The sequence below is a fragment of the Chiloscyllium punctatum genome, chromosome 24, assembly GCF_047496795.1.
Source record: "Chiloscyllium punctatum isolate Juve2018m chromosome 24, sChiPun1.3, whole genome shotgun sequence".
In the NCBI taxonomy this organism is placed as follows: Eukaryota; Metazoa; Chordata; class Chondrichthyes; order Orectolobiformes; family Hemiscylliidae; genus Chiloscyllium; species Chiloscyllium punctatum.
This window is the reverse complement of record NC_092762.1, coordinates 58102181-58115463: the sequence shown is the minus strand read 5'-3', so window position 1 is coordinate 58115463 and position 13283 is coordinate 58102181. Positions and strand designations below refer to the sequence as shown.

At 39.4% G+C, this 13283-nt stretch overlaps 1 protein-coding gene across 1 annotated transcript in view; it reads right to left on the bottom strand.

Annotated features, from left to right (window-relative positions):
• LOC140494578 (phospholipid-transporting ATPase ABCA1-like) overlaps positions 1 to 13283 on the bottom strand; it is a 176294-nt gene that overhangs the window by 35078 nt on the left and 127933 nt on the right. Inside the window, exons 30-38 of the mRNA XM_072593913.1 lie at positions 12706 to 12830; positions 10787 to 10885; positions 8854 to 9043; positions 6821 to 6915; positions 6644 to 6676; positions 5743 to 5848; positions 4302 to 4376; positions 2533 to 2702; positions 440 to 617 (exon numbers count right to left, since the gene is read on the bottom strand). Coding sequence (XP_072450014.1) covers positions 440 to 617; positions 2533 to 2702; positions 4302 to 4376; positions 5743 to 5848; positions 6644 to 6676; positions 6821 to 6915; positions 8854 to 9043; positions 10787 to 10885; positions 12706 to 12830 — 1071 coding nt within the window. The remainder of the gene's footprint in view (positions 1 to 439; positions 618 to 2532; positions 2703 to 4301; positions 4377 to 5742; positions 5849 to 6643; positions 6677 to 6820; positions 6916 to 8853; positions 9044 to 10786; positions 10886 to 12705; positions 12831 to 13283) is intronic.

The following is a 13283-nucleotide window of genomic DNA, read 5'->3' as shown; positions in this document are numbered from 1 at the left end:
ATACACAAGTCATCAATATATACAGCAAACAAAAGTAGGCCAAGATCCAGCCCTAACCCTAGGGGTTTACTTCAGTCACTCTCTAGACTCAGCAAAGCCTATTCGCTGTAGATTGTTTTCTCTCTGTGAACTAACACTGTCATATTCTTTCTGCGTTGAAGGAAAGAAGTTTCTGAACAAACTCTCCACTCCACCTTCTACATCACACCTGATACATCACCCTCACCCAGTTAGCCACATATTTAAGAAGTGGCTTGCCTTTCATAAATCCACAATAGCTTCTCTGTACATCTAAATGATCAGAAACTTTCTCCTATTTTGACTAACAGTGTTCGACTGCTCTTCAATCCCATCCAGTCAGTGTACTATTTAAGACTCTACTACATTTATTCAGTTTCTTTCCACAGCACATGGACAATTTACTCTATCAAGAACTTACCATATCCCATGCAAAGTTTGCAAGCCAATAAATGCCAGGTTTCACACCACTAACAAATTGAAGGTGCTTGGCTTTGCTGACACGTTCTTCAATAAGGAAGAGAACAAAGCTGGCTGGCACAAAGGACATGGCAAAGATGACACAAATGGAGACGAGCAAATCAACAGAGGTACCTATCCTAAAACAAAGGGAGACAGGCTCTGCATCATACACTTGATGTTACCACATAGTCGCACAAACAATGATTTTGGATATCACTTTCTTCAATGCACATTGCAAATCACATCATCTAAAGAGATATACGCGTGGTATAGATAAAGCAATAGATCAGAACAAGCAGCCCAGTGAATTTCAATCAACATCAACTTTCACTTGCACATTATTCTTGATGCTTCTACACAGAAGCAATCAAAAAAAGGACGCTTATCCAAACATTATAATCTGGCAATAAAATGCTTAATCGGCAGTTTGGGTTTTAATGAAGCTTTTAAAGATCAAGGGGATGGTGGTAAGGCAAAGGAGTTTAGGAATGGAATCGCAGATTGTGGGACAGACTACTGTAATGTTAGAACTTCAACTGCAGCCACGTTATGATGATGACATGGAGCTGCATGTTACTGAGTATAAATAGGACAGCACTGGTGGAGTTGGACTACACCATACTCTTGAATCAAAGTATTGAAAGCACATGAACATCAAGAAGGAGACAGATTAATTGTTACATAATCTAACTACAAGATCAGAATCTAGTTTCATGTGTAGCAGTATTTAGTATTAATACACAATATTTTCAAGTCTAAACCAGAAGATGGTTCTTTATTTTGCCAACTCCTCAACTCGTCTGTCTGGAACTAAAACTCTGTGGCATCAAGTTATAGGACCAAGTGAGTTGTGCAGAGAATTTGGGGTTGGACAGTGAGGAGATACAGAGCTGGGAAAAGTCACTGAAGAGTTAAAGCGGCACTCGTATGGATTTAAACACAAATGAGAATTTCAAATTTGAGGCTCTTGGAAACAGAATTTCATGCGTGTCAGTGAAGATATGGGTAATAGGTGAAGGGGAATGTGTGTGAAATGAATGGTTTTGTTTGAGCTGAAGTTACAGTGGATGGAAGACAGCCAAGGAAGGAATAGAATGGTTGGAGGTTGAAGGTAACAAAGTCCAATATTTTAGCTGCTGAAGTAGTTTGTATCTGATATGAAGAGAATAGAGGGTGGAAGCTCAGCTTTGTGTTAATTAGGATACTCCAGTTGCAAAGTGTTTGTTTAACCTGAGAGTGTCTGGGAAAGGGAGGCAAAGTTAAAGTTTGTGGTTGAGCTGAAGACAATGGCTCTGGTGTCCATTAAAAGCAAAATGGATACTGGAATTCTGAATATAAACAAAACATGCTGGAAAAACACAACACATCTGGTAGCATCTCTGGAGAGAGAAACAGTTAATATCTAGAATCTAGTATGACTAGAACGCAGTGAAGTGAATGATCTCAACCTCAGCGACAAAGAAATACTTGAACTTCTCACACTTTTTACAAAGGATGGAAGGGAAAGGGAGAAGGCTTTTAGATATTCTAGTAGGAAAGAAAAGATGCCTGGTGTAGTGGGTATCCAATTTAATCTATTAGTTACAAGTAAACATACAGCAATGTAGACAGAGCTTCATTCTATACTGTAAATGGCAATCATTCATCCATGAATAAAAGCAAATTGCTGCAGACGTTGGAGGTCTGAAATGTTAACTGTTTCTCTCTCTGTAGATGCTGCCAGGCCTGTTGTTCTCCAGCATTTCTTGTTTCTATTTGTATATGAGCCCCAAAAGCAGAGTTTTTGTTTGTAGAAGGCACCACAGTCAAGCACAATGCTGACTTTACCTCAGATTCACACTCACAAAATCCCAGAACCATCAAACAGTGTCCACACAAGTAGCAACCCTATCCGTTTTGCCCACTTCCCCTAGTTGGGAGTTTTGGGACCAACTGCATCACTCCTACTGTGCTGACTGAGATCAAAGAAAGGACCCCCAATTTCTCTGGCTCAATTCCAGTGATTGCATTTTAACTTGTATGGATACTTATGAGGTTCTACCAGTTACTTACAGCGCGACTTCAGTGAACTGTTCTTTGGTCAGATTCAGTGGGTGATTGAATGCAGTAATCCCAAACCTTCTGGGATCTTTCCCTGGTGGAAGATTTGCTCTCAGCACTGCATTGCTCATAACGTTCACAAAACTCACCATGGCATGCCAGCCTTTGTTGTTGAACCAGACCTACAAAAGAAAACAATAAAGATTCTTTCTGTATTTTTACAAGTACACTTGAGCCACTTGTTTTGTAATTCAGTTGCTTCTAAAGACTACACAGTTGGGCAACAGGCAGCCACAATATACTGGTAATTACAATGGAGTTAATTACATACAAGCTACATTCTACTGGAACGTTATCCCAAGAATCAACCTCTTTCAACCTATGCCTAACTTCCTCTCCTCTTTTCCAATGGGTGTCATCTCTTTGTCAGTCTTTCAGCAACTTTTCCCAGTGGCCCTCTTTCTCCTTGAGTTGGCTATTCTGCTGTAGAGGTATAACAGATGAACCTGGTACTGCACTTGGCTGGTATTCTTCCAGGAAGACCCCATTGTTGAAAATAAACTGAGCATGTATCTACAAATTGTTCACACGCTGAACTAACTGGATATACCATTTCTAGGGAAACTGATCAACTTTATTCTGTGACCACGAACCAGGGAATGGGGAACTAATACATAGACAAGAACAACAATGAATGTTATGTTGCCCAGAAAGAATAATCACTGGCTAAGGTGGTGTACTCGAGCTATTTGTAAAGCAGTGTAAAGAACAACACCTCAGAGTGTTAAGATGGTTACCAGTGGGACATGGATCACAGCAGCCAGAGTTTGAAGCCTCTTGCAACCAGAGCTCAAGATGACAACAAGAGAGGGCCAGCAGTAGGCAGGACACTGAGTGAGCATCCAAGTGAGCAACTTAATGTTTGTGCAAGCACAAAATAGTACTAGCATCGGCTGACTGGTGCACACCCAATATTCCAGCAGACACTGTGAGCCGTGTGCATATGCACCACATAGTTACTTGCCGAACAGCATCTAACAGAAAATCTGTAACAAAAATAGAAATTGCTGCAGAAACTCAGCAGGTCTGGCAGCATCTGCAGAGAGAAACCAGAGTTAATGTTTCGGGTCCAGTGACCCTTCCTCAAAACTTTCCATAGTTCTTGGGCTTTTTATTTAATGGAAAATCTATCCTTGCCCCACTTGGCAGACACCAGCAAGAACATTGGACTGCAGTGTAACTAGATAAAAGTGCCCATCCAGCCTTCAGTGTTTAAACTGAGAAATAAGACCGTCAATATTATTATAGATGTCAAATCAGCTAATGTATTGTTGACAGGATTATTGATGTAAAGTATACTATTCATAGGTCAAAGGCATACTATGTTACACCACATAGACAGGACTTTTGCTCCATCTGATATACATCAGTATTTATGCTCCATAGGAGTTGCCTTCTTTTTGTAACTATTAGTATAATCCTTCTGTTGCTTTATCTCTTCAGTATTTCACTAGAATTTCAGAAAATATGCTGTTCACCTGTACTGTGGGGTTAAATGTAGCCTTAAGACCATGTGATTTAATGGAAGTGAATTGAAATTTGATTGCTGTTATGAGGGAAGCATTTAGATTGGTGATTACTTGTAAATATTTGGCTCTAGATCAATAAATAGCAGCAAATAATTGGTTTAAAATACTTATAACACTTCAAAGTGTAATGGACCAAAAACTAAAGACAGACTTCAGACAGGCAGGAAAAAAGTAGAAGTTCTTCAAACGTACTTTCACATTATTATTTGTGTTCAAGCTCTCGATAAAGTTTCCGATGTTTCCCAGCAGTCGGTCCATGGAACTACCCTAACATCAATAGAAAATTGAACATGAATAACTTAAAGTGAAAGGACAAAATAATTCTTAAAAACACATTTAAACTGACAGTCATAGACCCAGATAAGACAAGAGAGAAATGAATGAGTCTATGTTTTTATGGAGGTTACATGTATACTAACCTGGAATACAAAAATGCTGATCATTACTACAATAGTAAAAGATCAAAGTGTCATACAACTACATCGGTCTTATCTTTTACGATAAATCTTGTGTCCTATGATCCTGCCCCACGAGCTACCTGATGAAGGAGCAGCATTGTGAAAGCTTGTACTTCCAAATAAACCTACTGGGCGACTATAACCTGACGTTGTGTGATTTTTAACTTTGTCCACCCTGGTCCAACACTGGCACCTCCACATCATTATTACAATATTTTATTGTGAAACAGACTGCAGTTCCATCAAGTGTCTGCTGATGGCACTCTAGCCTGAGCCACCAGTCGACAAGGATGGAAGGAAATGCAGCAACTTGAGAATATGGAATGTGTCATTTTGAAAAATCTGTCACATTACAATCCTATAGATTACTTCCAGTATGTATTTAATAATTGCAACATTTAATTGAAAGGCAATGGTTATTTTACACTGGTTGCACAAGGATTAGATCCCAACAAGTACAGTCAACACGAAACTGGCCACTTTTAACCAGAATGTGGGATTCAAAATGCATTTATGTTGAAGGAGAGATTTAGATTTAAACTGAAAGCTCTATAACTACATAAACAACACATATAAAAATCAAATAAGCATCTCTGAACTGATGAGAATTTACATCAGCATGAGCTGACAAACGCTTGTGTTCCTAATGCCTTAGACACTGAGCAAGCAGATTTATGAATCATTCTGAAGCCTGAGTTTAAAGTTTTCTGTCTGCTGAATGTAAAATCCAACCTAAAACAACTTCAGACAGTCACAATTAACTGCTACTAAACTGGCTCAAATTCCAAATATCAACATCATTCAGAGGTAACAGTATTCCAATTGGTAAGGAAAATGGAAAAATATCACAGTTTAGCAAGTTGGAACTCTACAGAAGCTTGGGTTAAGTGCAAGTTTTACTCTCAACCTCTGTTGTAGATTCCCTTGGAGTGTTTGAGTAGATAGTATAAAGGGAACAAATGTTATTTCTAACTAGTAATGGATCTGATCTAAGAATGCATGATGCATATGCTCTATGAAATAGCTAAGTGTTTCATTTCCCAAAGCAGATTGCAATAAAGTTCAGAATCATTCCTAATTTGCTCATGGACTGGGTTGTAGATTACCCAACACCTAACAGACTTGTAATAGAAATTACGAATTAAACAGTGCAAATATTCAGACCAATTCCATACCTTTGTGACATTCAATCGTGACCTGATCTCAATAGTGGAGATATTAACTTCACTCAAGGAAGGTAAAACCTGGGAACTTCGTGCTCCCAATGAGAATCCTCCATACCTACAACACATTATCATGAAGGTTCTGATTCTCTTTAAAGCCCAGACAGGACATGAAAACATTACAGTTTTACAGTGCACATTTTTACATTACTTTAATTTTAAAAAACTGCAGAAGTTGAAAATCAAACAATAAGCACAGACAATTTCACAAGTGCACAATTTGTCAGCAGCTAAAGGGAAAATAAGACACATTGGTGTTTCTCAATTCATTAGCCAGATATTTCTTTTTCAAATATTGACAAGATTGCCATGGGTGTTTTATTACAATTACAGGTTGTTCTGCTATAACATGAATTTCATTCATATGAATTTGCTGTAACGTGATCAATGAATGGGGGACACTGTTTCTAAAGCGCAAACTTTTAAAGGGTATATTGGTTATAATGCCTTTCCAGCCCCATTAGTTTAAATTATGCTGCTATTATGCAATTTTCTTATAACACAGGATTGCATGTGAACAGAGCTACCGTGTTAGAGCAGAACCAACTGTAAAGTGGGAATTTGAGAATATAAAGCTTTCAACCATGTTATGTTCAGGAATGAGTGTCAAGAATAAAATTTATGAAAATTAACCAAGATTGCACATTTTAGGTACAGAGAACATTATCAATAGTCTGACAGTGTCTGACATCATTGAATATCAACTTACAGATGAAGCAGATTATTTTTATTTTGGCCAGTAAAGTACACATGCCCCTTAATATTTGCACCATCAGTAGGTGAATACAAATCTCTTCATTCTGGACATTGTGCAATGTATCTCTTTCCTATTAACTTGGATGTAAGTACTTACCTGAACTCGTTCACCCACTTCTTAGTTTTCAGACTGTAAAATGAAAAAGAGGCTCAAGTTACATACAGTATGCTGATCAAAACAAAACATATGGTTTTAAAAGCATATTTAAGTAATTCAGTACAGGTATAAAGACAAATGTATTTGGTTTGCTCCCAAGTTGCTGTCACTCTGTACCTTTTACTAATGATCTGGGGGTAGGTTTTCACGAGGTAGTCAGATACATTCCTGCCAGTTAGATTCTGAAGAATGTCCCCAGTATTTCGCTGCAACTATTCAAAAATAGAAATTTGATTCTGTCAGCACAAAGCAAAATTATACTATTCCCAATTACAGTCACAACCATGCACAAAACAGCCATTAAAATGTAATTACACCTTCCTTGCCAATGGAGAGAGAATTTAGATTGGGGTTAAACAAATATAGGAAGAGCCTTTATAGTTGTGTCCAGATGTCAGAGAGTTGAAAGGTTAATTTATTCTACTAGAGTATTTCAGGAAACCAATGCTGTTCATTAAATCCAAGATTCTGAGAGATTCAGGGCGGAGCACTGAATCATATCTCCAGAACCAGTGTGGAAGATGGACAATTCACAACTATATACTATATAAATTTTAAATAGCAGTCAGAAGACCTTAAATTAAAATATTAATGAAGAGTAGCACCAAGCCCAACCATCAGCCATTTAGGATAGTGGGAGGAGCTTAGATCGGGTTAAAATGAACACTATAGAAACAACAGCCAATGGCTCAATGAATGGCATGATAACATTTTCAGAATAAATGGGTGGAATCTTTTGCCTTTGTGTGGTGAGCCTGGAGACGGGAAGGATATTTAATTAGGCAAGCAGTTATGTGCTCGAATCCCTCCTTCACCAGAAATAACCTTTTGGGTAGGAAAGGCAACGGTTGACCTATTCACCTCACACTGATTGAAGCCCTTAACTGGTTAGCTGAGGACACTCAATGGACTCAGCCCAATGTCATTAAGATGAACTTAACCAAAAGCGGGCCCATTGCCATGTGGTGTACACAGCAGCTGCTACCTTATAGGCAGCTTGTCGTCCCAGGGTTTGGGAATTTGAAGGAGCATCTTTCAATCAAAGGTAATCAATTGAGGGGGACTGGACATCAGTCAGGGGTACTTCCTCGAGGGAGTCAACCATTGATGTTAGAGGAATTCTCACTTCAGCTTGTTATAGTAGAGGATTCACCATAGTAATTTTGCTTTCATCATTTTTCCTGGAAGGGATCTATAGACACTGCTCAGATTTAGTGCCATAGAGAAAAAACACTTGGCCATGTAATAATAGGCTCTTGTCTAATAGTTCATTGCATCTTAGCAACTAGATACAAGTTATATCAGTATGTTAGAGACCGTTACTGTGTCTACAAGGAAAAAGTTGATGTGAGATCTTTGAGATCCACAGTTGATTGTCCTCATGTCCCTATGACATTGTATTGGCTGGTGCTCATGTACACCTCAGATTTAACCCTTTCAGATCTGTTAAAAATAAATGCTGCCTCTACTTCTGAAATCCCTGTTAAAAGGAGACCATTAAAAATAAAGAGAACTCTCTTCAAAAAAAAGGAAAACAAGTTAATATTTTGCCTGTACAAAACAGCTTTTCAAAAAAAAAAATCTTATATGAAAACAGAAACAAAAATAATCAAAATGGTGGCCAAGAATATCATGCACAAATTGTGACAATTTGGCAACTTTATGAAAAATGTGGATAGAAGAATTGATGAAGAATAAAGGAGTTTGAAAAAAAATTAGACAAACATAGCAAACAGAAAGCAAAGTATGCAGATAAGAATCGCATGCAAACATAAACTTTCTAATACAGATACAGATTTCAGAATTACAACCACACTCCAACTGTGTCAGATACAAAAATCTGAGCGTGTACAGTGACATCAAAACGAATGCAGCAAACTTTCCCCAGGCCAGATTCTATTTACAATTTCACAAAAAATATTAACGATATTTTGACACATGATAGTGTAAATTACACTCTCTAGGATCTGTTCTGAATTCCCAATAAATTAGCAAGAAATCTCAATGTGGAAATCGGACAAATGTTAAAATAAATTTGAGACTTTTCGATAGTTTTTAAACAGACAGCAAAAGCATTAGCACCACAGAGACAGCAGGCCAGGCTAAAACACCTACAACTGTACTCACCACCTCAGACATGTCAAACTTACCTGAGGGGGCGGGAGCCCTCCTGCTCCTTCTCCACATAAAGGCAACATCCTCTGGGTCTCCTTTGAGCTGCACACACACGCAGGGGATGGGTTTTGCATAGTCCAGTTACCACTGTGAAAGATCTTCAGGATGGATTCTGAAACTTGGGGAGTTATCCAATCAGTTCCACCATCTTGGCACTGCATACTTCTGGGGTGCAGGAGGAGAAAAGGGCAAGGAAACTATTGGAAGGGACTCAATGTAAAATGAAATCCTTAACACTCAAACACTATAAACATAATGGTTCAAAATTGATTACAAATTAATGGGGAAAGAATGTCTAGGGAGGGAACTTTCCAACTATTTCCCAGTTACTGACTCCCCAGCATCTGCCTCAAGGCTAAGTCAGACTGTTTCACAAACTATGTGTACGTAGTACATGTATGGAATGAGCTGCCAGAAAATGTGGTAGAGGCTGGTACAATAGCAACATTTAAGAGGCATTTGGATGGGTATATGAATAGGGAGGGTTTGGAGGGATATGGGCCGGGTGCTGGCAGGTGGGACTAGATTGGGTTGGGATATCTGGTCGGCATGGACGGGTTGGACCGAAGGGTCTGTTTCCATGCTGTACATCTCTATGACTCTATAAGTCATCTCTAAGACTATGTTCACCTCAATTGCCCAACTCCAACCCTGCTTTAGGTCATTTGCTGCTGAAACCCTCATTCATGTCTCGTAACTTTTATAGTCAAGTGTTAGAATAGTTTTCTGGCTGGCCTCACATAGCTTTCTCAAAGCCCTTTTGCAACTTCAGATACAATGCCCACGGCCACCACCCTCCGCTTCCCCGCCCCACCCTGCTCCTTCCCCCCCTCCCCAACCTAGACACACACCCACCTCAATCTGCAGATGACATCCCTACTCCATCACATCTCTCCATCAATCCTTGCATCTATTCCTTCTGGCAATCACCTCTCCTTCCAGCTGAGAGATTTCTGCCTCCCCACCCAGTCCCTGAGCTTATCCTCATCTCTGACTGTCTTGCATTCAAATGTCAAGATCTCAAGGTTTGAAATTTCCTTCCTAAATCTCTCTGTCTCCCATCCCTCTTTTTACATGCCCTTTGAAACCAACCTCTTTAACTAAGCTATTGGTCATCTGCTCCAACATCTGTTATGACTTGCTGTCAATTTTTGTTTCACACATCCTTGTACAGCACAGATTTTCCAATAGTAAAGTTGCTATATACATACAAGCTAATGTAACTGCCCTAAAGGTTTACCTTTGTCGGGTAATTGGTGTGCCCTAGAATGCTGATAGTCACAGAGTATACATTTTGAACATTCATAAGCAGTTCAAGTTGCTGATACAATCAGACCTCTGCTATGCTGATTTAGGTTCCACCTACCTATGAAGAAATACAATAAGAATAGCTACTTGAAAACCAGCAAAACTAAATCAGTAAATAGGAATTCTAGGTAGAAATGAACGGATTGACTAGGGATTCATGCGCTCAAATTTGGCTCCACTGTGCAAGGTTCAAAATTATTCTTGTGTGGGCCTTTAACAGATGCAGTGGAGGTGTTATTCTGTTTATTAGGCATTTGAAAGATGCCTCATGCATGACCTCATTGATACAGTACTCTTATCAACTGTCTCATTCCGATGTCTTCACAGAGAATAGATGGAGTGTCTCACTAAGGCTGTAATCTGAAGCAAGTCTAAAATTTGTAACATGGCCATTAAAATAGTGTTGCGGGGATTAGACAGAGAAAGCTGATTACGATAATATCATCAACAGATATTTCTATCATCCAATTGAAAAGCAACAGGCAAGAGGTGGGGGTGATGGAAGTATGGTGCAAGAGGGGGTAGGTGGTAAAGAGGATAAATTATGTCTAAACATTGTACAATAGCTGAAGGATAAAGGAACCTCTGATGAATACTTACTCATTCTTTCCACTCTCCATACATTTGGTGCCAAATCCAGGGTCACTGAGGAGTGCACTGATCAGATCATGAGTGACTGGATCCTCTGGGAAATCATCACTGATGGGCCAAATAGATAAAGTAGATCAATGACTAGGACATAATAGATCTGTTCACAATCCGAAACATAAACTGTGTATACACTTGGATAAAGTTGAATAAGATACCATAAGCAACCCACCTCCCTAATCTCAAATCAACAGGCAGCAGATCAAGACACCAGCAAGGATCATTACAATTGTCTACTTACTTGAACATAACAAGCTCGGTGGATGAATTCCCTCCCCGGCATGACACGGAGCCACACAACCCATTCTTAGTCTGTACCAAGGTGACTGACTACAGCCAGATGGGTTCCAAATCTGGAATGTGGCTTCACCATCCTTGACAGTCAGTGGAGATGGTGGAGGAAATGGTCCTACTGGGAAGTGCATGTATGTCAACGTCGAGAGAAGAGCTCAATTGTGGGTCTCAACACTGCATATCATCATCACAGATAAGGGCATTCAGCTAAGCTTCGTTCATTTATTCAGCAAAAGGCTAAGGCTTTTCCTGGCATCCAGTGATCCTTAGGACTAAACGTTTAAAGGGTGTGACCAGAGCTGGATAGGTTTGCGATTCTTTGACCTGCCCATGTTCTGTTATGTTGTTTCCTTCTGGAATATTTTACAACATGCCAGCTCAGGGGGCACATTAAATGGAGGTGAACAGCCAATTGCCTCCAGTCATCTTTTTGGGATCTGCATGGAGACCAAGGGTTTTTCAAACACAGCAGAGACCTGGCGGCATGCCTCCAGCTTGAGATGACATCTCTCTCTGTCCAACATAATTTGGTAGTTACCACCTCTGACATTGGGACTGCTCATCTCTCAATGTTGGCCCTTCAGCTTCCACTGGCCACAAATATGACAGCTTATCAAAAATCACATCAGGCACAGATCAATCACAAACATGAGCAGGATTGGGGTCTGGAAAAACACCAGACATTGAGATTTCAACCCAACCACAAAAGTCATCCCTCAATGTTTCAAAAGGGAACTATTCCACTTGGATTCACATGCAGTAAATTAGTAACATGACAAAGGGACTGGATATCAGCCTGGCATTCACTGCTGTGGATCACACACAAGTGAGGTAGTGGAAAGAAGCTTCATGCATGGAAACCTATTGAGAATTGCTGTCTTTAAAAGGCATGAAAACTGATGTAAAACTACATTGTACTGATACATTACCTAATGTTACTGATCTTTATAAAACATCTTTATGACCATTCTGTAAGTATTTAAGGGATGTAAAATCAAAGTTTGCATGCAGACTGAAATGATCAAACATTCCATAACTTTTGAGTGGTTGAATTGGAATAACAAATGATAATTCTGGAGTATTACCTGATTCAATTTGGGAGCATTTATATGAACTTCTTTATGAAAATCATAAACGAATGGATTGAAAGGAGTGTGTTTAGTGGTCCAAATGCCATTGTTTGCTAGCTTTGTCTAGTCAGGAGTACTCCTGCTTGTCAGTCCAAAGGTTTGAGCCTCACTCCAGGATGAGGGTTCCAGGATATTCACTATACAAATAAGCTATTTTATCCTGGCCAACATTCCTTCCTCAATCATCAATCACTTCCAAAAAGAGATGGACTAGTCACTCTTCTCAGTGTGGAATCTGACAGATTACAAAATGACTGCTACATGAAACCAGTGACTGCTGTACTTAAAAAAAAAACTCATGGTGCACTCATTTTGAAATATCTGAGATATGTCATAAGACATTGTACAATTCAAATACTTCCTTAGGGCTCTGACTCACAATGTCTCAACAGCGAATGACTGGTCATTTTGAACAATAAAAATATAAATATAAATCAAGTTGAGTACCTGATGAAAGTGTACTGTTCTCCATACATCGAGGGACTCAGTTCTAATGGTGGATATTTCCCAAATGGAGGCACAATCATACTGAAGAACAGAGCAATAAACACAAACAATGCAGGCAGCACAATCTGGAAAGAAATAACAGGAAACATCCATTAGTTCAATGATCCCAGTCATACTTATACGGTCCAATCATACTTATACTGTCTTCCCCAGCATTGATGTGCTGTATTTTATGTAGATTAAACGAGGACCCCATCAAATAAGGTGCATTTATTTAGTGGCAGCAAATGTCAATTTCCATTTGCAGCTTCCGAGCGCAAAGTCAATGGGAAAGTCCCAGCTTCCATTTTAATGGCTCTCTTTGCTCACTCTCTGGCAGGTTGAAGGAGGGAGAAAAGGAGGAGTTGAAAACCCCTCAGTGTCAGCATACAATACTCTCAAGCAGATTGAACATAGGTTAAATGCTGAAGATTCTTGTTCATTATCGGTCAGAAATGCACTCTATATATTACCAGTGTGAGCATTCCACTTCCTTCATAGACCACCTTGGAGTCTTAAACCTACCAGAGATGGGGAAC